This window comes from Acipenser ruthenus, chromosome 16 (assembly GCF_902713425.1).
Source record: "Acipenser ruthenus chromosome 16, fAciRut3.2 maternal haplotype, whole genome shotgun sequence".
Classification (NCBI taxonomy): domain Eukaryota; kingdom Metazoa; phylum Chordata; class Actinopteri; order Acipenseriformes; family Acipenseridae; genus Acipenser; species Acipenser ruthenus.
This window is the reverse complement of record NC_081204.1, coordinates 27452223-27476258: the sequence shown is the minus strand read 5'-3', so window position 1 is coordinate 27476258 and position 24036 is coordinate 27452223. Positions and strand designations below refer to the sequence as shown.

At 40.5% G+C, this 24036-nt stretch overlaps 3 protein-coding genes across 6 annotated transcripts in view; all 3 read right to left on the bottom strand.

Annotated features, from left to right (window-relative positions):
• Window positions 1-390: 390 nt before the first annotated feature.
• LOC131697819 (solute carrier family 25 member 53-like) lies at window positions 391-6350 on the bottom strand. Of its 2 annotated transcripts, none has more exons than XM_058989242.1 (3): window positions 6180-6350; window positions 5141-5230; window positions 391-3815 (listed from the first exon to the last, which is right to left on the bottom strand). In XM_058989242.1, the coding sequence occupies exon 3, from the start codon at window positions 3790-3792 to the stop codon at window positions 2893-2895; it is 900 nt and encodes a 299-aa protein (XP_058845225.1). In that variant the 5' UTR covers window positions 3793-3815; window positions 5141-5230; window positions 6180-6350; the 3' UTR covers window positions 391-2892. The 2 variants fall into 2 exon arrangements, with proteins under 2 accessions (XP_058845225.1, XP_058845226.1); XM_058989243.1 differs by lacking the exon at window positions 6180-6350 and adding an exon at window positions 5431-6169.
• Window positions 6351-8116: 1766 nt separating this feature from the next.
• Window positions 8117-15030, bottom strand: LOC131697818 (ribose-phosphate pyrophosphokinase 1). Of its 2 annotated transcripts, none has more exons than XM_058989240.1 (7): window positions 14706-15030; window positions 11089-11278; window positions 10630-10728; window positions 10268-10392; window positions 9933-10106; window positions 9470-9629; window positions 8117-9166 (listed from the first exon to the last, which is right to left on the bottom strand). In XM_058989240.1, the coding sequence occupies exons 1-7, from the start codon at window positions 14825-14827 to the stop codon at window positions 9074-9076; spliced, it is 963 nt and encodes a 320-aa protein (XP_058845223.1). In that variant the 5' UTR covers window positions 14828-15030; the 3' UTR covers window positions 8117-9073. The 2 variants fall into 2 exon arrangements, with proteins under 2 accessions (XP_058845223.1, XP_058845224.1); XM_058989241.1 differs by having other exon boundaries at window positions 11095-11278.
• A 1104-nt stretch (window positions 15031-16134) lies between these two features.
• Window positions 16135-24036, bottom strand: part of LOC117412683 (FERM and PDZ domain-containing protein 3-like) — an 86275-nt gene continuing 78373 nt past the window's right edge. Inside the window, exon 16 of one of the 2 annotated variants that reach the window (XM_058989237.1) lies at window positions 16135-23600. In XM_058989237.1, the coding sequence (XP_058845220.1) occupies window positions 20779-23600 (2822 nt within the window). In that variant the 3' untranslated portion in view covers window positions 16135-20778. The remainder of the gene's footprint in view (window positions 23601-24036) is intronic. The other variant, XM_058989239.1, reaches the window with a different exon arrangement.

The following is a 24036-nucleotide window of genomic DNA, read 5'->3' as shown; positions in this document are numbered from 1 at the left end:
GCTGCTGGTAGATTCATAGTTGTGTGCGTATTGTATGTCTATGCAGCACGTTGCTTTCATGTACAGTACCTTTATATGCTGTCAGTGTTGTCAACACAAGCGAGTGCAGGTGTATGTTCCCTGCACTTCTCCATTTGAAGAATAATCCTCTAGAAAAATAGTATAAACAAGACTAGTACCTGTAAGTAACAATATATAACACAGTAACGTGAAAAAGTATATACAATTATAACATCCAGGTAAAGATTCATCAGAATCAGATAATATTGCCTTTTATACATAACACATTCCGAATTTGTGATGTGAATTCCCATTTAATGACATAAATGGCATACAGTACAATTATACATTATTACAGTACATTTATTTGTTAAAAACATTGTGGTAATTTAACACAAAAGCATGATAGCTATTCACAATTAATGACAGTAAAAGGAAATTAAAATGCAGTTAATTAAATTCACATCAATTAAAATACTATATATATATATATATATATATATATATATATATTCACCAGAATTTAAAATATTGTTCATGCTACTGGTATATATTTAAAGTTCTAAGTTCCTGAATCACTTACTGCAAGAGAGAGGCTGTGGGTGAGGTGTGCTTTAGTGTATGAGCTCCCATACTTGGTTATCAGTGGCAATACAATGGTGTAGTACCAATGGTATCACAATGGTATGATCCACCATGGCAGTACCAAGGCACTACGTTAATACACTATATTTGCTTCCGATCCCTGCTGTTGCCTTTGCTGATAAAGCTGTGGTTTTGACATTTATTAGAACGGTACTTTCTGCCAATGGTATTTCTCGGCTTACTTGCAGTTTACAGCTTGTCCTTACACCTACCCTTCCCTGACCCTGATCAGCTGTCAATTCCCGGTTAAGCTGTACCACAAGGCCTGGGGACAGGTTCTGCTAGTCAGACCATACTGCATTCAACAGAGCAAGCCCGAGCTCCGATGGAGGTCACAGATTTGCAGTTTGATCCTCACAGGACAGTAGCACAATCAGGACACCACTGCAATTGTATCGCCAGCGCTGGTTTTAAGTTTGTCCAATAGCTTCTAATTCTGGGTCTAGGAAAAACAAAACTGGTTTCTTCTGGGTTTTCATTTACCAGCTATGTGGTTCATCTTTATAGATTAACCCCCCTGAATCCACCCAAACCACTGTTATATAAAATATTACAGTATGTTGTTATACAATGATTTACATAAAACGTCATTGAGTGCAATGATGTATTGTACACAGAAAAAAATGATATAGAGAAAAACTATTCCGTCTGTAGGACTCACTTTTGTGTAAATAGGATGTCTCTTGCATGAATGGGTCACTTAAATAGCATCCCTCTAATGTATTCTACAATATATAAAAGCTGCATTTCCCTGTTTTATGTTACGGTGGCCAGCACAAAAAGCAGATCTGACAGAGGCTGGCAGGTGCTTCCTTATCCAAGACTGCAAAATATGTTTCACATTACTGGTAAATAGTCTAAAAAAAGAGACTTAGAGGTGGTAATTATAGAGGAATGTATCCTTCCAGAACAAATAAACACTGACTCTACACTTGTGCTGTTCTGTTCTCACTACTGACTGTGTCATGGCTGTGTTTAATAGCTGTTATTTAAAGTAAGTGAAAAAGTGTGGCACAGCGCCATCTATTGCACCAAAGAAATATTACTATATTGTTTTCTAATACTGTACAATATATTAGTTTTCATTATTTTCAATACATTTAAAAACAGTATTATTGAGTGTAAAAGTTAGACATATTCAGAGTAGTAATTTCTACCTGATTTGGATGTCTTAGTATCTTGATTCAAGCTTTGCAAGCTACATGTAAGATAATAAACTTATTTAAATTGAACCTGCCTTTTACTGAATTAAATCTACACAATAATGATAAAAAAAGAGAGTCTAACATGAATCTATGCTGACACTCCCCATCACAATACAAAGAGATTCATGGTGAATACTACAGGCAGCGTCCGTCCCATCATAGGAAATAACATGTGCATACAGGATACAATATGGCAAATATCCAAAGAACTTTAAAATATGTTGAGATGCTATGGAAGAAACTCATTTATAAGGTCTTTTCTTGATTCTAAGATGTTGAAACCCAGCATTCCTCATTGCACAGCACCAGAGACTGCTGGATTTGATAAGCCAAGATACAAAGCAATCTTTAGACCCTGTTAAGAGAGTAGCAAGTTAAGGCCACTGTCCATTGCTATCAGACTTGTTTCCTTAGTTTGTGAAAATAAATATGTAGCACGTCATTGGAGAAATATTACCAGTATATCCAGTCCTTGGCCATTTACCTTTGAGCGACATCTACCAATACAGTGACTTATGATCCACATTCACAAAGCTTTAACTTGAGAATGTTTTGATGTATTTGAGTAATTACAAAAGGAACCAGTCTGAAGGACTGCTTACATTAGAAAAGGCACGGCCAACTCTAATGTAATTTGAAGAACCAGTTTCATGCATACAAAACTTTATATCATCCATCAAAACATGCTTCTTTAGAAACATTCTTTAAATATCATTAAAGCTTTGTGAATAGGGTCCTCTATATATGTCCCTGCCAAAAAATTACAAAAAGTACTATAGTAGTAGTTTTTTGTAATTTTTTGGCAGAGGTATTGATATGCTCAGTTCTAACCTCCTTGTCTGAGAGACTGACTTACCAAAGGTAGACGGCGAGTATAGTAAATATAGTTCAAAACTAGTGTTCTAGTGCAGTTAATGTACCAAGCTGAAAGGAAGTGGACATTTAGAAAAGGTTTGAATGAACTTGGTCAAGATATCCCATCAATGTGTCCTGAAAGAAGGTGAGAGACAGCCCCTTGCTGACTGGCCCTTACCCTCCCCTTTCAGTTTCTCCCCCCAGATCTTCCTTTTAGGGATTCGTAGATGGCAGTAGTCAGTCCCCAGGTGATGCAGGAGCGGAATATAACCAGGGAGCCCCCACGGTACAGCAAGGACACCCTGCCTTGACGGGACTCCCAGAGTGTCCTGAAGGAGTGGCCTGTGCTGCGCACCTCCCCTCCCACCTGCACCTGCATGTTGGTGATGAGCACGCTCAGGGGGTAGAGCAGGAGGCTGACCCCCATGCCGTTGACACTCCCTGAAACAAAGGAGGAGAGCCCGCTGGGCAGCCCCTTCTCTGACAGGGCATCACGAATGGGGTCCTTGAAGCTGAAGTAGAGGGCACTGCCCAGGCCATTTCGGAAAATAATGGGGACGAGGCCCCTGTAATACCCCAGCTTCAGTCTCTTCCCCACTCCGTACGAGTTGAATTCCTGTAGGATGCTGCGGATGGTGGGCAGCCTGGCGTCCTTGCGGCTGTCCTGCAACACATTCTGGACTCTCTCACAGGGAGTCAGGACCAGAGCTTCGATAAATCCAGATAGCATCCCTACAAGGGAGCAATGATAAAGGGACTGGGGTCCGTTCAGAGTGGCCTGGGGAGACATCCAGTGCAGTACTGTGTCATAAGTGCCGAACAGCACAGTCCCCTGCACTGTCTTAGCCAGAAGAGGAGGCAGGATGCCCCTGTAGAATTTGGAGAGCCCCTCTTTGTGGAGCTGCCGTAAAGCCTCCCGTACCATCACTGCGTGAAGCTGCTGCCTGAAGATGGTCTTGTAAATGGGGAAGGTCACCAAAGTCGTCAGCAAAGTGGATGCCGCCCCATTGACATAACTCTTGGTCCACAACCTCAACCCCCCTGGGAGGGTACCCGCCTCCTGGCTGTCTGGTTTACCTGCCTGCATTCTTCTGCTTCTTGATGGGACTCCTAGCATAAACGAAAGAGAATATCATGAAACCCAGGCAATATTCAAAAAGCATTAATGCAACATAACATTTTGGATTCAAACTGGATTTGAACTGGATTCCAAATAAATTATGTTGACATTCAAAAGTGGTTCATAGATGAAATGGTAGCCGTATCAGTCCAGGGATGATAGACAAAGAGAAGGAGATGTGATGCCTTTTATTGGACTAACTAAACAATAAAACATCAATCTCTCTTTCCTACTTTAACCTGAAGAAGAAAAGTTTGAGGTCTTGAAAGCTAGTCATTCATTATTGTTTATTTAGTCCAATAAAAGGTATCTCCTATCTCCTACTCCTACTCTGTCTTAAAAAAAAAAAAAGATTTATTGAAAACATGTGATCTCAATCAAGCGCATTGCTTTTTTTTATGGCTGTGGCCATCTCTTGCAATGAGGGTGATACAATACTGCACTGTACATGCAGAGTCTCTTGACAAATGATGAAAGCCCATTTGAGCTCAGTATGGTGTGCGGTTAACCTGACAGTAACATTTTCTGTCATTAAAACACACCAGCCCATCAGAATGTGTTACCTGCACGCAAAGTGAAATGAACATGAATGCAGCAAAATACGACCTCAGAGAAAAGGCAACAAGACTAGGTTCCTCCTGTTGAAGCAGCTTGAGAACGGTGGTGCAACGACATATTTAAGAAAGCTATGTGGTTTCAAAACAAAGTTGAGTTCTGTTATTTAGTTCTCATTGGCTAGCCCATGTCAACTTTCACATTTCCGTTGATGTGAAGTCTGTTTCAAAATGGCCGCTCTAGTGCACTAGAGTTTGAGATCTATCCTCTAAATCACTGCAGAAAGAACGATAAAAAATAAAAAAAACCATAACAAGTGCTCTGTCTTTTGTGTTCCGTATCACATCATGGATCATTATTGCTGTGTTACATGTTTGACAATGTGGGCAATACAATCCTTACACTGTCAGTGCACTACAGCGGCCATTTTGAAAATATCTTTGATCTTTGTGGGGCATGGGGGAATGTCTCTGAAATTGTAGTTTTGTTTTTACATTTTTTTTTTTTTTCTTTTTTTTTTAAACACAGAAGCAAAAACAGACAAAATCCTCCTGTAAAACCCATCTGCTTTGGGAACCTCAGAGTGTTTGAGTGCATAGTAATATTATTATTATTATGTGAAAAAATGACAATAAAGAAAAACAAACCATAAGGTTTAACATATGCACAGAAATGTAAGAACATATGTGTACATATGCTCCCACACACACACACTAGTCAGGGTGTCTCTGAATTTAAAGTAATTACTTAGATTACTTACCTGTCTGTATTGTTAAAGAAGGCAACTGGATGTCTCCTTTCAGTTTCTGTCTTTATGTCTGCTGTTCCAGTGTTTGGAAATCAAATAAAGCTATGGAATAAAATCATTTTATTATAATAATGTTAAGAAATGAAATAAAATAAAAATCCAAAGCACTTGATGAAAATGTGACAGAAATGCAAATCACATTTCAATTACACCTCAAAAAGCATTCATACCTGCCATTAATGTATCTTATCTTTAGCCTAATGATAAAAAAAAATGTTATACAAAACAAACAACATACTCACTGAAGTTGGTTCTTCGATCAAAAATAAAAAAAATACAGTAAATATGCTAGCCAAACAAATTCTGTCCACTGACGCTTCTATCTTGTTCCTTTTTTAGTTTCAATTTCACGCTGACAAATTATTACGAAAACTCTCCACCTTTCACAATGCACAGTATGACTAGTGTTCTGCATTTTCGGTTTTTATCTTTAAGAGTTTAATTTTTGAAATATTGTTTCGTTTTTGTTTTAAAAGCAGCTAATAAATAATTAATTGCAATGTAGAATGACACAGCGGGGCGCGTCTGCACATACAATGGCCAGTTCATTCGTATATAAATAATACACATAAATGGGGTCTGCAATCTTCAAATGACTGCATTTGAAAACGTATGCTGTTTGCTTAATATCAACTTAATTTCTGATTTTATTTATTTATAGTAGTACTGCTTATGAAATATGTCTACCCTTTTCTATTTTAGGAAGGTTTAGTAAACTAATCCTCAGGCTGCGTATTGAATTTGATAAGACTATCTCTGAATAATATTAACACGAATTGCTGACGCTTCCGTTCCGTTAGCTTTCTCTCACCAAACCAGCTGCTTACTACGGTACTGGGTACCGGTATCTTAAATTAGTTAAACCCTTTGGTGCTGTCATGTGTAATCAGATGCACACAATATTAGTACTATTACTACCGAGTTCTTACTTCTACTTATTCTTTATATTTCTGTCCTATCTGAAAACGATGTACAAATAGGTTGTACTTACAATAATCACTACTCCTACAGTGTCTGTCCAGGAAGAGTAGTCACCTCCCACTGCTGTATCAATCACCGCCAATCTGTTTGCGTTTTGACAATACACTGCCAATCAAAAGTCACTTGCTGTAGGGTACCGCGTCATATATGGCGTGTATCGTCCATTGAGGCAGCCGCCTCAGTAAAATCGGCTCAATTCTTAATTGTGAAGACGAAAAAAAAAACAAAAAAACGTACCCACTTTATTTTTTAAGAGTTTAAAATTGAGATTATATATATATATATATATATATATATATATATATATATATATATATATATATATATATAATTTAAAATGTATTTTGGCAAACCGCATGTTATGTATAATTGATTTCCATTGTTCCTAGACTAGATTGTTGTGATTTTGTAAATTAGCGCCCCCTGACAGCACAAAGCGATAGAGCACATAATGTGATTGCTTCGTACTCACAAGTTGTATTTTTTTACTTTAGGAATTTCGTCGGTTGTAAATACTGTATTTGTATTTATTTATTGTTCTATGCTACAAATTGAGGAACACGGAACACGTGTAGCATTCACAGTATGTGGTGCTTCAGTTACTATTGGTTGTGCTAAGTGAACAGAATTGCACCATATCTTGAAGATTTCCTTCCAGAATGCAGACGCATGCATTGTTCTATCGGTTAACCGTAATTTAAAGCCAACTTGTTTCGCTCAGAGTTGTTTCTTACTTTTGAAAAAAATTATATTTATATATTTAAGTGTGAAAGTGATCCTTAGACTAAGCTTGGATCATGTTAAAAACCATGCGTGCTTAAGCACTTAGTGTAAAATCTATTATGTATTTAGACACAGCCACATTTGTTGGCCTTTTTTTCTGGAGTATAATCTAATTGGTTGTCATTTTTCTGGAGTCTATATCAAACACGTTCTATAGCAATTGACCCTATCATTTTAAATTCCAATATTTGTTTTAGGTTTGTCAGGCTGGGATTGTACCGGGATAATTTTAAGACCTTCCCATCCAAGACCAGTAATCCCAGTTTAACATCCTGGAGGAACACCACAACTGGTGCAGATTCAATAATTAAAAAAAAAAAAAAAAAAAAAAAAAAAAAATCAATGCACTGATGTCCAAAAAAAAAAAAAAAAAAACACCACACACTAAAACCAACAGAAGTAATACAGTCATTGATAATATACTGAATAGCTACCAACATTGAGCATTATTACATCAATTAAAGGACATTGGATTATGGATAAAACCTCCAAAAATGTCCTACCTTATTTTGGTGCCAAGTAAAAGCATGAAAATAAACCATTAAACAATTAAAACCAAGTAACAGATATTTAATGTTCAGCAACAAAACTTTACAAAAAAAAAGTTTTTTTTTTTAGTGTTCTTTTCTTATTTTGTTAAACTGGATAGCATCTAGGCCTACATTTTTTTGCTATGTGGAACTGAGCTTGTTCACAATCTGCACAGACTTTCTGAAAACCTGCTCGCTGAGGATCAAGGTTGCTGAAGGGGCTTCTGGCAAAGCGGACTACTTTTGGAAAGTACAAGTACTTGTGGCTGTTTGTTATTTCATCAGCTGTCATGCATTTTGTCTTGATCAACCTGGGTCAAAGCATGTTAACCCACATGTGGAGGAGGGTCGCTGGGACCCAGGTACGTGGTTTCACACTACACGGGACTGTGACCCAGGTAAAAGTGCCAGTGTGAACGGGGCTCTAATTAAAACAAGAAAGCTGTGTTGATGGTAACAAAACAATGCACCTGCCCATCATATCGCTCATACAATATGATGGACCAATGCATCACCCCATCCTTAAATTTACAGCTGATGCATTTCACTCAGGCTTCGATAGTGACCACTGCCTCACTTCAAATAATTCACTGCAACCCAGACAGCACACGTAAAAACACAAACTTAACACAAGTTTTGTGAACACTGATGACTTTAATGTTCCATTAAAAACACAGTACATTCCAAATGCCCCTTTGGTATGGGACACATCAAGGAGCTCAGTTTCTCACACTGGTGGAGTTGGGACACATCACTGGAACTAGTACTTCATTTATCACATTAAGGTCAATGTGAAAGGGCTAAATTAAATTCTCATGCCCCTCCACTGTAAGTTTCTAAAGAGACTACAAAATGAATCCAACATGTAAACTACACAAACAGTAAACAGAGTAATTGTACACAATATTAGGAGTTTGAAGCAATATGTAGCTATTTGCATTGGGCATCTTCACCCATGGGGAATTGGTGTATCACCAAGCCATTTATATATTGAGGATTTGATATTTCATACACTTAAATGAACATTAAGGTGTAAACATTTTGGTGTTGCTGCCACCTGGTGGCATTAAATCATTTCATGTTCAGTCAACTATAGAAAGCATATCACCTTGCACTAAATAGCAAGCCCCCAACCTCTTCTCTTTCTTCATAAAGTTTAACAGAAGAATTTAAAACGTTTGGTTCAAATCAAAAGGGAGAAAACAGGAGCAGATTGACAACAGCTTAAGGCAAGCTCTAGAAATTGTATTCGTCCTCGCTCTTGATCCACAGAAACTGCACACTTCCATCATCTTGACTGCAATAGTGTGCCCAAGGTCGAAAGACATCAATTTATTGCTTCTATAAAAAGGAAAGCTGCACAGCTCACATGACTGACTAGACAAGCAGTACCAATGAAGAACACTATAACTGTAAAGTAAGGGGGGTGGGGCCAAAAACACGGAATCAGGGAAGTGGGACAGGCCAGCTGGCATCAACCCCATAGCAGTCTTGTTTGGGTTTTCAGGGATTTGCATCACAGGCACTGCAAGGAGAATCTTTTTCCTTTTTGGTAGAACTGGCTGCACTGAAGCACCAGGGCTCTGTGGCGTTACAAAGGGACATGGCTGAACAGGTAGGAGACGGACTCGCCGTTGTGTGTCCTGCGGATTGCTTCTGCCAGAATCATGGATATATCTATAACCTGCAGGCACAGGAAACAGATTGGCACGTTACAAAACTTAACAGGCATGTTAACTTGCATCCCAGCCACAATTGTAAATACAAAATTAGAACCACCGGCATCATAAGCCTAATCTACAGTATGTGCCTGTATAACAGTTAGTAAACATCCATACATTTCACCCAAACGGAATAAGCAGTTGGTATACCCCAGCTTCTAATACAAGTCCCTAAACGTAATATTGCACCGCAACAAATTAGAAATGTCACCCACAAGTTTAGTTTGTAGCATATACACTGCCTCCACTACTGCAAGTGTCCTCACCTGTATTTTAGGACAGTGCTTCATCTTGTCCTCCTGTGGGATGGTGTTTGTGACAACAACCGCCTCAAAGCAGGCATTGTTAATGCGAGAGATGGCTGGGCCGGAGAAGATGCCATGAGTCAGGATTGCATACACCTTCGTGGCACCTGCAGACAGAAGCCTTGAGAGAGAGAAAATAAAAAAAAAAAACCACGTGTTAACTGATGTATGCATTGAGCAGAAACACAAACTCCCAATTTACTCAAGTCCTGCAACAAAACAAAAAAAAAAAAAACCCAAAAAAACAACCACAAACTAAAAATCAAACCATGGAGCTACTAGTCTACCACATGCTGTTAGAAGGATTATAGGTCATAGTTCGTATAAATTCATTTTTTAAAATTGCTTCAACAGTTACAACATCCACCAAGACGTAGGATTTGGATCTTCGTTACTGTGCAGATGGACCAAGGTGGCAACTCACTTGTCAGCAGCGTGACAGATGGTCCCACAGGTGTCAGCCATGTCATCAACCAAAATAGCAACCCGGTCCTTCACATCACCGACTAGAACCATGCGGTCCACCTCATTGGCCTTCTTCCTTTCTTTGTGAATCAGAGCAAAGTCTACATTTAGACGATCAGCAATGGAAGTGACCCTGCAAGAAACAGTGCACAAGTAAATAAACAGAGCACCTGAATGACCACTTTAAACCCTTCTATTCCTAGACACATTTTAAGCTAAAAGGTCAACCAACCCAATACTGCTCCATTGCAGTGTCCACGGTGGGGGACAAAGACTTAATCATTGCATCCTTACCTCTTAGCACCCCCAGCGTCTGGAGATACAATGGTACAGTTCTTCCACTCTGGAATGTTTTCTTTGATCCATTTCAACACTGCTGGTTCTGCATAGAGGTTATCCACTGGGATATCAAAGAAACCCTGGAGAGGATGGGGTCAAATTGAAGTCAGGAACCTTCTTACACAGACCACAGCACTTCTATGTATATCAAATACCTGGTAAACCAAGGTGAAATTAAAACTTAATGCAAGTCAGCAGATTGTCTGGATTTTAGTAAGGGTAGTTTAAAATTGCTTTTTCCTTGTTCGATTCCTAAATTTCACAGGAATATCTTCCTGGGGTTAGCCTTACCAACACCCTCCTTATCTAGCCCTTACCTGGATCTGGGAGGCATGCAAGTCCATAGTGATTATGTGATCTGCTCCAGACACAGACAGCATGTTAGCAACCAGCTTGGCAGAGATGGGAGCTCGACTCTGTGAAGACAAACATTTTATAACGTTTAGCCATCAAGACCTAGCCCAGATTTGGTACAAGGAAGTTTAATTGACACGTAGCAAATAAAGACCACTGGGCAGAGAAAGAGAACAGAGCCGACTAGGGAAAAAAAAAAAAAAGCCAATTGGTAGGCTTAAAAGGTTTATTTTCAACTGCTGATACTTCTGTTAAGATAAACCAATTTAAAAAAGGATGATCTGGGAAAATGTCGAGAAATAGTATTGTTGGCATTTTAGACCCAACATACATATTCAGAGGGTTTTAGGCAATCACAGCCTCTCCCTGGCATTTTATTAGCTACTAGCGCAGGGAATAAGAGATAAGAAACAAACCCTCACCCCCACCTTGTCCTTTTTGTCCTGGCGGGCGTATGGGAAGCAGGGGATGACTGCGGTCACACGGGAGGCAGAAGCGATTTTGCATGCATTGATCATGATGAGAAGCTCCATCAAATTGTCATTTATTTCACCACAGCCGCTCTGAACAATATAGACATCTTCCCCTCGCACACTTTCACCAATTTCAACGCTGAGAAGAAAAAAAAAACAATGTTAGGCTACATCACTCGCAACAAGTGGGTATGCACTACAGACTGGGCCACAGTGCACAGACACATGTAAATGGACAGCGACAGGTAGTCAAGTGTTACAAAAACAATAGACTCCCTTTCCGGAAACCTGGGCAGTTTTCAATTAAGGTTAGTCCGTTTGCCTAGGACAGTCAAGTGCATCCAATGTATTCAATGGTCCGTAGGACAAGTGATTAATATTTTAACAAAGTCTTGTATAATGAAAGCCAACACTTCCTGTATGCAGCGCTACTCCAGTGAACTCCACTTCTGCAGTGTACAGAGCAACATACTGTACCACCTATGCCTTATGCAATCAAATTGCAGTTTGTTAGCAGAGTAGTATCATTATGGGATGTATATGGACATCCTGCAGGTGACTGTGCATCCAAGTCGGAGTTTCATTTGGTCGCTATGGGATTAATTGCAATAGCTCGGCATGTTTTACATCTGGCTTTCCTGAAATTCAAGTCAAGGAGACAGGAATAATAATATTTACTGTACAAGTTTCGTTGCTTTATTCATTTTTCCAGGTGGAAAACAAACCCAAGGTTGAAATTAGGGTTGCACAGATGGGAGGAATTGACGCCAATAAGTAATAAAACAATGTGCGTTACCGATATTATTATTATTATTATTATTAACTCAAATCTGCGCTGTTATACTTTAAAAGTTCAACCTGGGGAGGGTCAGAATTCTCATCTCCAACCCACACTATATACAAACTGCCACCCCAGACTCGATCTCCCCTTCAAGTCAAGCAAACGTGCATGCTCAGAGCAGTGTTGTGGGTGTGGCGCCTCCTCTTTGTTGTTACAAACTTTGACATGTCAACGCTGTATAATAGATTTTCTGTTTATGCATAACCACTGTTTGTATGCTTGGAGCTTTCCAAGTCTTTTCACGCAGTTCACCCAAGGTCCTTGGACCTTTGCATCAGGTCGGTCTACTGGTTGTAAATAACTAGGCCTGCATACATAGATTATAGCAAATAGCCTACAAGCTAGGTTTTGGGGAAATTATTCAGAATAGTTAAGTTTGGTTGTTTGATGAACATTATGTACTAAATTCAAAATAAAGCTGGTCTTATTTTTAGGAGAAGACTAATTTCTCATGGTAAATGCTGTGTTTCACATTTGAAATGTTGAACAGATATTCAATATGAATAAAGCAATGCAATCTGTATAAATGCCAAGCTTAAACCCGGATTTACAAGATAAAAATCGTCCCGTCCCGATTTCAAGGTGAATGTCACCTTGAGTTATGCAAGCTATTTGCCGTGCTTGTCTTTTGAAACATGCAAAGCACTATATACTGTAGTACACTACTGTACATTTGCATATTATTAAGTGTTTACATACAAACACATGCATTTGTGTTGCAGACAATCTGTTTTGTTTGTAGACAACCAGTGATCTGCCTTGCACTTGGTCGTGGGACAATCAGAAAAAAAAATCCCTTAAAATCTAGCCCTGCTGGGTGGAGGTTGGAAAGGTCACAGGTTTAAAAGGAGATCTACCCCCACCCCAAAACGTGCCTTCCTTCCCCGCTCTCAAGTGTGTGCTGGACTGCCGTTTTCTATTGCTGCCAGTGGGTTACAGTATGAAGTACACTTCAGCAGTCAGGCACACCTGCCACAGGAGCAGAGAGCCCTGCAATCAGACAGCAGTTCCAATGGCAAAGCCAAAAGACTTGTCTGCAGAACAAGGAGTATCGATCAAGCTTTTGCCAATTTTAAGCTTACAGGACTGCCAGATGAGGATTCAGTTTCTTTGAGTATAAAGCAGGCATTAGCTAGTTGTTTTTGTAATTGTATACTGCATGTTTAACCCCATTTAAAAAGGCTTTACAATTAAGTTAGTATTAGGGATTGATCAGTGTAGCCTAATGCACACTGTTTGACTTCTAGTAGAAGCAAACTATGTGTAAATTAAAAATGCAAGGACCTTAATTATACAATGCTTCCAATAGCACAATTCTACAAAATGTATTTATTTGAAAATTGCCAAATTTTGTTTTCAGCCAAATGTGAACAAATCCCTGCTCGAGTGCCCCTGTAATGATTGCACACAGCAGCTTCTGCACGGTTGCTAGGCAGTGAAACAATTTCTGGGAGCACTGCACCAGCAAACTACATTATGTAAACTGAAATAAGTTAATATAGCAAGTGCTAAAAGGAGGATTCCAAACTTGGGCAACATAGAAATTAAAATGCACACTTTATAATGAATATAAAAAAAGGACAAATACCAAGCAGAATGCAAAGAAAATGCAAGATGCAAGCAGCACCATAGGTTGTGCTATGAAGGAGCAGGGGGAGGCAGGCTGCCAGCCAATGGGTTCTATTATTGGAAACTTCCTAGATATTTTAGAGCAATCAATGTTTCCTCTGGGGTAGAAGTGCTTCTGCTCAGAGAACCATCTCTGCAGGATCATCATATGACTGCAGAAGGGGTCATATTACCTGTGCCTTTTCCAGCCTGCAACAGCTCTTCACTGCTAAAACAGAAAGAATTCAGGTCTCCATCTCCCACACTGTTCCGAGCCAAGGGGTTGGTGGAGACTAAACAAAGTTTTGATAACCTAGATTCCGATACGCTCAAGAACTAGGGAAAATAATTCGCTACATAACGTTATCACAATTGGAAGTGTGGCACATACATGCCTGTAAAAACAAAAATAATAATAATTAGTGCTGCAAAACTGGGTGTCACACACAACTCAAAAAAGACAGACCAGCCTGTCACCGACTCAGACAACCTGCCATTTCATGCCGCTGAAAAAAAACTCCCTTTGAAGGCATGGAGTATTTAAACGCTACATGCTTTCTACTTACAGCTATTGGCGACTGCAATCAATTAATTGCGAGTCAGGAGAGCTACCGACTTATTGCTTTCTAGAGAAAAGAAATCTATCTATCTATCTCTCTATAGAGAGATAGATATATAAGGGGGTAGAGATATAGATATAGATATAGATAGATAAAACATGACAAAGTAAGGACCCGTTTCGCCCCCATTTTAGGTTTTACAACACATGGTCTCTAACAGAAGCCGCCATGCCTTGTAGTCCTTCATGCGTCACTAAAGGGCACGGGCTTTAAATGTGGTCAAAGACTACCATTCCCAAGTATCCGTTTTTATAGGAGGGTTTTGTACCGTGGTCGCTTATGGGAATAAGATTTTTTCTAACCCCTCTACCGAGGCATAGTAGTACACTGACGCCCGGTTGTAAAACTACAATCCCCAGAGTACACTGCGAACCATTTACTGCGCATTAAGCTACATGTTACTCGGCGCAGATATTCATGCAACATGCCGCTTCACAAAGAAACAGAAAGATTTACACTGAAACAAATATACAGTAATCAACATCTCATATGCTCACCACGTTTCTTGGTTGCTGAACTTTTTAGTCACGACCTTCCCCAACTCAAGACCCAGGCGGTCCGCTATCTTCTGGGAGAGATCCTGATGAGAGCTGCCGCTGAAGATCTTGATATTGGGCATTTTTGGGCGATCCAGGGCGTCGGTTAAATGATAACAAGGATATGGTAATAAAATAAGACTTGCCTTAAACAAAACAATAATTTACTTAAAAATCATGTAAAAATAGAGTTTCCAATTTATTATTTTTCCGAGCCAAGGCGCACCGCTTAACAAAAAATGCCTTTCCCTCACCTATGCCACCATGATGCTGCGCACGCTCGACACTCTGCAAGCCCTTTTGTATCAACTATGACGTACTTTCGCCTTGCCTCCTCATTCCTGCGTTCTGATTTGTCTAAAGAGCAAAGTGTATTTAGCCCAATTGGTCATATTTAACTGTCAATCAATGTCTACAGTGGTTAAATCGCTTTATCATTGGTCAGGGGGTTGAACTGACGTGTAATCACATACAGTATTAACCAAAAGGTAGATTGTTAGGGCGGTGGTGGGGTGTGAACTATATATATATCTCACATTATTGACGTCAGCAATTAAAATACTAATTTGGAGCCATACTGTGCACATTATCGGGGACACAGACAGACAAATTCAAGTCATTTTTCCGGTAATGAATTAGGTTGTACCAAAGAAATCGGAATTTAGGGGAGAATTCTAAATAGCATCCTCGCCGACCGGAAAACAAATCGACTGATGAGGTGTTAGTTTTAACAGTAAGCACACTATGGTTTTACCAATACAGTGTGGCTAGTCAAGCTTGTAGTAAAACATGGAATGTGTCAAACTGCCAGTCAATAGGAGTCTTATTTCCATCCCTGTATTAGATGGTGCATGGCGCACAATCACTTTATGAATTGACATAACATGTGCAGGTATTATTGCCAGCAAGTTTGCTAATAAAAGTACAGGCAATTATTTCTGGCAAGTATTGCTGAGTGTGGCAGACAAGTAATACTGAAGAGCAGCACCTGAATGTGAATTACCCTTAACACAGACTTATAAAATAGAAGCCAACAAAAAAAAAAACACACAGTATGAGTAATTGCAAGGAGAAGCACTCGGGAATAATTGCAATCATATGTTTATGTGTTTTTGTAAAGTACTCGGTGATGAGGGAAAGTTGAACAATTCTACTTAAGCATTAAACCAGTGAAGAGGACTGCCTGTCTCATGCCATTAAATACCCGAGCCAAAGGCATGGCCTTATCAGACAGTAAAGACCTCTTAAGAGGGTTCTATTGCTATTACAACAATGGATAAGTTAAACAAAATAACACTTTTTTTTTGTGATTTTATGCAGCACCTGTATTTTGCTAATTAATACAAATGTTTTCCTCAATATTCCATGAGTAATGCGGATTGCTTAGAATTCCATATGTGGTCTGGCAGCCTTCAGGCTTCACTATGCCAGTGGTGAATGATAGTGCATCATGGGTATTTCAATTCTAAAACTAAATATTCCACTTAAATGGAGCTGGTCTTCAGTTCAGCTACCTCGTACACAAAACAAAGCGAACCTGGTTTGTGAATTGTTTGTAAAACATATAAAAGAATACAAGTACAGATAACTTGAGGGCAGATTTGTGTATCTGTGTATTCTGTATTTCATCAAGCAGAAAAAGGTCAAATACAGTATTTACATACAGCAGAGAACCAAGATATCCTCAGCACAAGAACAGGAAGATTGATTGCAATGCTGCTGTTAGTGATAATAAGAGGTAAGATCGTTTATTTAAAATGGAGTTTACTGCTTTGAGGAAAGTTAAAAACGTCCTATGTGTATGTCATTTTATAGTGGTGTAACTAAAATAGCTGGATCATGTTTGGATACAAAATAGAATTTTCCTTTTCTCCAATCTGAATATAGTCTCCAGTATTGGACAGTGTGGAGTAATGTGGAGTAAGTCACATATGTCAGCTCCACATATGGAGTGTGGCTCATTTGGCACAGCAGTTGGTCTGAACCTGCAAAGACTAATCACGTTGCCTTCTGTTTCTTACACCATGATGATTGCACATTCTCTGCCTTGTGGTGATAGTATGAACACCATGACAATTGCATGTTTGGGTTGGATCCCCAGTTCAGACTATAGAAGGTCTTGACACTCATGAACTTGACACCCAAGACATCCTGCAGTGCTGAGAAGGTAACAGGACAGACAGCCTTTCAATGTCATTAAGTCCTATTTTGTCAGCTATCAAATTAAAGTACAAGCCAGGTTGGAAACTGGATATATTTCTGCTTTCCATGTTTCTGTATTGACGCAAGCTTCCAACACACACACACACACACGCATGCATGCACACACACACATATATATGCTGACAATAACAAAACCAAAATGTCTAAATAGAAAAATAAAACTAGGAGGTTCAAAATAAAATCAGCAGGTATTCCATATGACTAAGGGAGGGTGTACAAATATTGTGTAAAATACAGTAGGTTTAAAATGTATATATTTTATAAAAATAAACATGGCCCACACTTTTTTTTTTTTTAAATATAATTTTTAGACTATTCATCTCTGTAACTATGGTACATTACAACTAGAAAGAATACACTAAGATCGTGGTGTGGATTTACAAAACAGTTCAAAGCCTTTCTGTACTGTCAGTGTTGAATATTTAAAAGAGTGGATTCATCATCACAAATTACCCATATTTTACATTATATACAGATTTATATTATAATACACAAATTAGAATTAAAAAGCATAACACTTTCAACCAGAAAGACCCCCACATACCCATATACACCCCCATTGTTGTAATCTAAATAGTGATATAACATTATTCCCCAGTAGAAACACATGTGCCAGATTAGATGCTACATGAGTAGAATTATCATGATTTGTTAATTCCTTTAAGCTGTTTTGATTCTGGCTGTGATTACAAAAATGAAAAGCTGCTTGTTAGTTGCACGTCAAGATTTGCCTTCATTGCATATTCTTCTGATCTAAACAGTGGTGGATCTAAAAACTGCTACCACTAAAATATCTAAATCTGATTTATCATGGAGCTCATTTCACTGTATTTTTATTTTATGCTATATTGAGGTGACCAACAAATCAGCCCTGGTAGAAAACACCAGCAGCATAAATACTGAGTTAAAGGTAAATAAGATCCACCACTGTTTTGATCATTAATATGATCATTTTCCATCTGAAACTGAGAACCGAGAAGTGATTGTTAACCTCTGGGACACAAGCAGCTCATACAGCTACAGTAACTTTAGCGTGACACTGTTAATAGAAAACAAGCACATTGCAAATAGGATCACGTTTCATTCTGTATTAATTTATACCAGTAAGGTCAAAGCATCCTAAGGGCAAAGATGCAAATCTGAATAATCAGCACAGCTCTAACACACACCATCCTCCTTGGAAAAGGAGACTTCCCCTTGTGATAACATGTGTGGAAGTGCCCAAAAGATGCTCATGAGAACCACATATGAAATACAATTCCTATCTCTACAGCAAAACAAGATACATATGTGACAAATCTGAAATGGTAAAATAGCAGTGTGACAGGGTAAAGGATCATACTGGTGAAGTTCAGCCTCCTGATGGGTGGTGGAACAGATGGAACAGATCATAAGTCCACGGTCGGGTTGTGGTGGCCATCTTGATGAAGGTAATGAACACAGATGCTTCAATACCCTAATTACGGAAGACAGCCATTACCTAGTAACAGGTGTATCACTGATTCCGTAGGTGGAGTTAGGCGGATATAAGGGGAACGTGTGGGATACGGAGTTGGTGAGCATGGGAATGTGAGAGGGGACGGTTCCTTACTGGTGTTACATGTCATGTCATCACGATTTGTCAAACTAAACTTGTCTTATTATTGAATACAAGTGAATATCAGGTAGAAGAAACACCGACCTGGACGGGAGAGAGCCAGGAAGGAGAACTATTCACTTGGCTGGTGGAACTCATGGCCTCACCAGAACCCAGGATTATTACAGTGAGAATTTATTATTTTTGTTTTGTGATTACTACTTTGCGGAAGTCTATTTTTGTTTGTGTTAGCAACAACGGCGTACCCAAATAAAACTTGAACTTTATTGAACAGGTGCCACTTTTTCTATACCTTTGGAATAAACATAAGTAGGAATAACTTAACATTAACAATAATAGGCAAACCAGAAATTTAGTACTGAGCTAATTAAATGTTCTATTGATTTACTGACACTTGAAATGCTGGCACCAAAATATTTAAGTGAATGCAACATTTGAATAAATGCTGTAACACTACATACCTTACAGATCAGTCTGCACATGTATCTGTGTGTGTCAGAGGGGCACTCGCAGCTTTAGGACAACTATTTAAAGCTATCAGGTGCCATCATCCATCACTTTTGAGAATTTATTATTATTATTATTATTATTCCTTTTACAAACGCAAAGAGTTAAAAAAATAAATAATGAGCCTCAGTTCTTCAGAACTCCCTTGATTGTAAACGTTACACTTGCTTTGGCATTTTTACATTTTTATATGAAAGATATTTCTTATTTTGAATTTAATTTTAATAACTAGGGTTTTAAACAGCATGGTGTTATTTTGGCAGTTTAATTCATCAAGGAGGGGAGATGCATTCTTAAATAAATCTCTATGCAGCTAATATATACATTTGTAATTCCCTTGAATGCAATTCTTGTCACAGTGCTTATATTCTTGGTTTTAAGAGAATTATATATTTAATATTCTAAGTAATATTCATATAAGGAACTATTTTCAATTTTCCCCATGCCTTTCTAGTAAATTTCTGGTTGTAGAAATGATAGAATTTGTTGAATTACATGACTTGTAGGTAACCCATAGATTGAGAGGTCAAACTAAACAAACATTAAATGTTTGTTACATAATTCTCCACTGTTCTATAGAAACAGGGCCCGTTACTCATAGAAGATGATTGGAGTTCCAAAGGCAGATATAAATTTTCATTAAAAAACCTCACTTGAAAAATGAAATACATCTTACCATTGAAGTAATTATTTTTCAGCTAGATTTTGAACAAAGCATAGTGAATCGCATTACCTTGAAGGTGGTTGTCATATAAGCTTTATGTCCTTTATAATTTTCATTGCTCATGAGATTCTCTGACCTGGACAGTTGCATCTTCCTGCCTGTCTCTACTAGTTTATTTACACCAGAATAATATAGTATTCTTGTGTTGAAATTTGGATCAGTTGAAATGTAAAAGCAACATAGTATGCCTTTAATCTCGTGCTTGTTTTTTCACTTATGGCAGTTTCAATATCACAAAACAGCTAGCTGTTTTGGCAAAACAAAAAAACAAAACAAAACAAAAAACAAGCACATCATTCAATCATCCAATCAATAAATTAGATAACTAACTACATATTAATCTACCGAAATGACCCTCACAGGTATATTCTGCTCAGCGCACCCTTTAGGTTATTTTTAGTATATGAGTCTCAATAATCAGTTTGAATAAAGCAATACGGCTATTGCAAATTAAGTGAGTGTAATGTAAGATTTAAACTATTTTGGTGTGGGAGCAGCCCATTTCTGTCCAGCTCCTTTGCCTGACTGCCTTTGTAAATACGTGTTTAACCCTGGCTTAGCTGCTGTTCTAAATTTCATTGGTGCCACCATGACCTTAACAACAATCCCAGCCCCACAGTTGCTGTGGGTTACCTGTGCATTGCCCTACAGATTAGTTGTAATAATCCAAATGCAGCAATAAAGTGCTGCTTTTGGAAATGTTACTTGACCACTGCAATGAATGTCAGGAGATGGAACAGAAGTATAAATAACAAAGAAAGTTTTCTTCTCTCCCTAGTGAAATGTCCAAGAGTCACCAACACAAGTAAAAAGTGCCCTGTTCCACCCCCCCACACCCACACCCAAACCTACCCACTTTCTGCCCAAAGTCTGAACCCAGTATTGCCTCTGTGAAAAGCTATACTGGTAAGGGGTAGGGTAGCATTGCAGTTATTTTGTCCTTCACAAAAACAAGTGATTTCTCTAGTGGCAGTCCATTAGCTTCACTTGGGGATGAGTGTTTTGATGGCGCGGGTTAGGGAACCAGCCTTGTTGGCCCCATGTGCGGGCTGTGGAGGAGCCTGGGCACTGCTGCTACTGCTGCTGGTCTGGGTGGGGAGGCTCCCGGTCCGGCCCATGAACTCCTCAGCAGCCCTCAAGAGGAAAGTATAGTTGAGAGCTACCTCCTCCACCTTCCTGAGCAGCTCCTGCCTTTGAGCCTCCAAGCGCACCACACATACCAGCTTGATAAAGGTTTCCGTCAGGCTGCAGAGGACCTGGAAGCTGGCTGTCACTGCCGAGAGCATGCGGGTTGGGCTCTTCTCCACGCCAGCCACCCTACGACAGGAGGCCCGGAACTCCTTGAAGCGCATTGCCAACTCCTGCTTGTATTCTGCTAGCCGAGGTGCCTGCAGCCTGGGATCACCATCGCCCTGCGGGCTCCCTGCGCATTGCCGTAGGATGGAAAGTAGCTCGTTGGCATCCAACTGGGCAGTCAGGAACCCCTCAGGCAGCAAGAAGGCTTTGCCCTGCAGAGCCTGCACCCGGGACAGACTGCCCTCTAGGGTGGCAGAAGTCCTTAGATCGATTTCCTGGCTCTGTGGCTCCTCCTCCGTACTGCAGCCATCTGCATCCAGCACCTGCAGGGTCTTGCTGACTACAGGGATGGTGTTAGCATCCAACTGCATCCCTGGGAGCACCTTCAGCGGAATGGAATAGGACACCTCGTCCTTCTCGCTACTTTCATCCTCTGTGTTGCACTTGCGGTAGCAGAAACAGAAAGAGCAGCACTTATCTCCATCCTCATCCTCCCCTGATAGACCCATCATTTCATCCTCCCCTACTTTGCTCTTTTGGAGCAGCTCCAGCTCTCTCCCAGCCTCCCCTTGGATGGAAAACACAGGTCTTCTTTTCCCATCCCCCAGATGTGCACAGGAAGACTCTTTTGGACCCTGTGTCTTTCCAGAAGGGGCTATTGGTCGCTCAAACTCCTTTTCCGTGCTCTTACCTTTGGTAGGCTTAGTTTCAGAGTACAGGGGTGCACGCTCACTACTGTCTGCTTCACCAATGCTGTAGCGCCTCATAAGTTTCTTGTAATCTGGCGCCCCCATGCATTCGGAGCGAGAAGCACAGGCAGGCAAGCAGGAGACAGGCTTCTCCTGAGGTTCCCGGGACTCCAGGCTGGTGGAACGTATTCTGGAGGTCTTAATCTCTATTGTCTGTGGCCTTTGGGGCCCTTCCTGCTGCTGGGGTTGTTTTGGTAGAGGAGGATGTTTATAGGCAGTTCTTTCTCTCCCTCTCCTCTCCAGGGCTGATCCCACAGGGGTGTCAGGCAGGCGGATCCCACGGCATATCCTTTTGCAGTCACAGCTCCTCCTCTGTTCTCTGGAAATCCCCGGGACTTTCTGAAGAGGGCTGGTCCTGAGCTGGCAGGAGCAGGGTGTACCTGCTGGTATTGGAGAGGGCCCCTGTGGGAGGAAATCCAGCTGAGCACCCCTGGGCTTGTGCAGCTCCTTCAGGAACTCCAGTTCATACTGCCGTACCTTCTGAAGCTGGGCTTGGCGCTCATCCGTCTCGCGCCTCATCCGTGCTGGAAAGGTGGCCGACAGCAGGTTCCGGAAACTGAGGAAGGGTGCATTTCGCTGCTGTTTGGGTTTACTGGCACTCTGCTTTTTGTCTTCCACTGAGGCTTCCACTGAGCCTGCTGCCTGTGTGCTCTCCAGCCTGGGAGCCAAGTTTTTGGGATATTTCTGAGTATCACTGGCATTTTTGCTCTCAGAAGGCTCTCCTTTTGCTTCCGCCCTTTCCTTTCGCTCCGTCTGCTCTGAAACCAGAGGGGGATACTTGGACAGGACCTGGATACCTGTGCTGGATTTGTGGCCTGTTTCTACTCCCCTCCCTGTGCTCTCTTTGCCAGGGGGCAGCTGAAAGCCTTTTGCTTTGGCACTGAGCCGCTCATCATCTGTATGGGAGGATGAATGGAAAACTGCTACTTTCTGCACCTGTGGGTCCTTCAGACACGACGGAGGCCCACCCTCTCCGAGCATGGGGCTGGTACACAGCATCGCAGCACTCTGCTGGTTCCCTTTTGATTTTGAAGGCTTGGGGGTCTTATTGGCAGTAGTCTCTTGGTCCTGACAGCTATTGGTTTCTTGGCTCTTGGCAGAAACAGCACTGTCAACTGGCAAAAGTTTTGGTAAGGCTTTGTTGACATCCTCTGGGCTTAGGGAACCAGGAACCTTCCCCCTTGCCTCTGAAGAAGGATTTGGGCTAAGCCTTCTGTCAACATAACATGGCAACTTAAACTCTTGGTTGACCTGCTTCTTATCTCCAGGGCTATCACATTTGGGATCCAAAGCAGTTTGAGGAGAAGCAGAAGAGCCCTTGAGAATTCCTGGGCTGGCTGCCCGGCTTTGCTCCGGTTGGGGTTCCAGGGTGACCAATTTCCCTAGTTCTTTGAGACTCTGTGAGGAGGCTTGTGTCCTTCCCTGCTCCCTCATGGCTGCAGTCTCCTGGTTAGGACTTACCCTTAATTGGGCCCCTTTGCTGAGAATTAGGGGTTTGGCAGGGCAACTTGCCCGCAGCTGACCCATGGAGAAAGCTGCACCCCCCAGGGCCTGAGTGTTGCACCCCGGGATAGCGAGTGGGAAGTCCCGCCGGCTGAAGATCCGATCCTTGCTGATGTGATGGGAAAGTAGGTAGGCTGAGTTCTGGTGCTGCTTCATGGCCGTCACCATCTCTGAGACGTCTGTCAGTTCTGAGGAGTTTGTCTCGTGGCCGGAATCCAGTGAAGACTCTGGGGTAATAGCTGCTAGCACAATGAGACCTGCAGGGCAGAACAAACAGAATCATATATATATATATATATATATATATATATATATATATATATATATATATATATATATATATATTAGCACAATAAGCTTGATAAGATTTGTGTCATATGTCAGAGAAACCGTATATACTAAGTTTAAGACATTACAGCCCGTCAGAAGATATATTGTGGGTTTATAAGCTTGAAACTAGGGGAAGAACAGCTGTGCTTTTAAATGTAGAATAATTGTTTATTTTTAAATACATTTTCTCTCACTGCATTCCTGCTGTGCTTTACAAAACAATAACATTTGGCTTAGTTATTTGTTTTAATAGCCACTCTTGAGCATTTACTAGAGTAAATGATATAACTGTGTGCCTATTTATTGTGCTCCTAGAAACATTAGATGAAATGACAAATGCTCCTGCCGATGCCTGTATTCCAC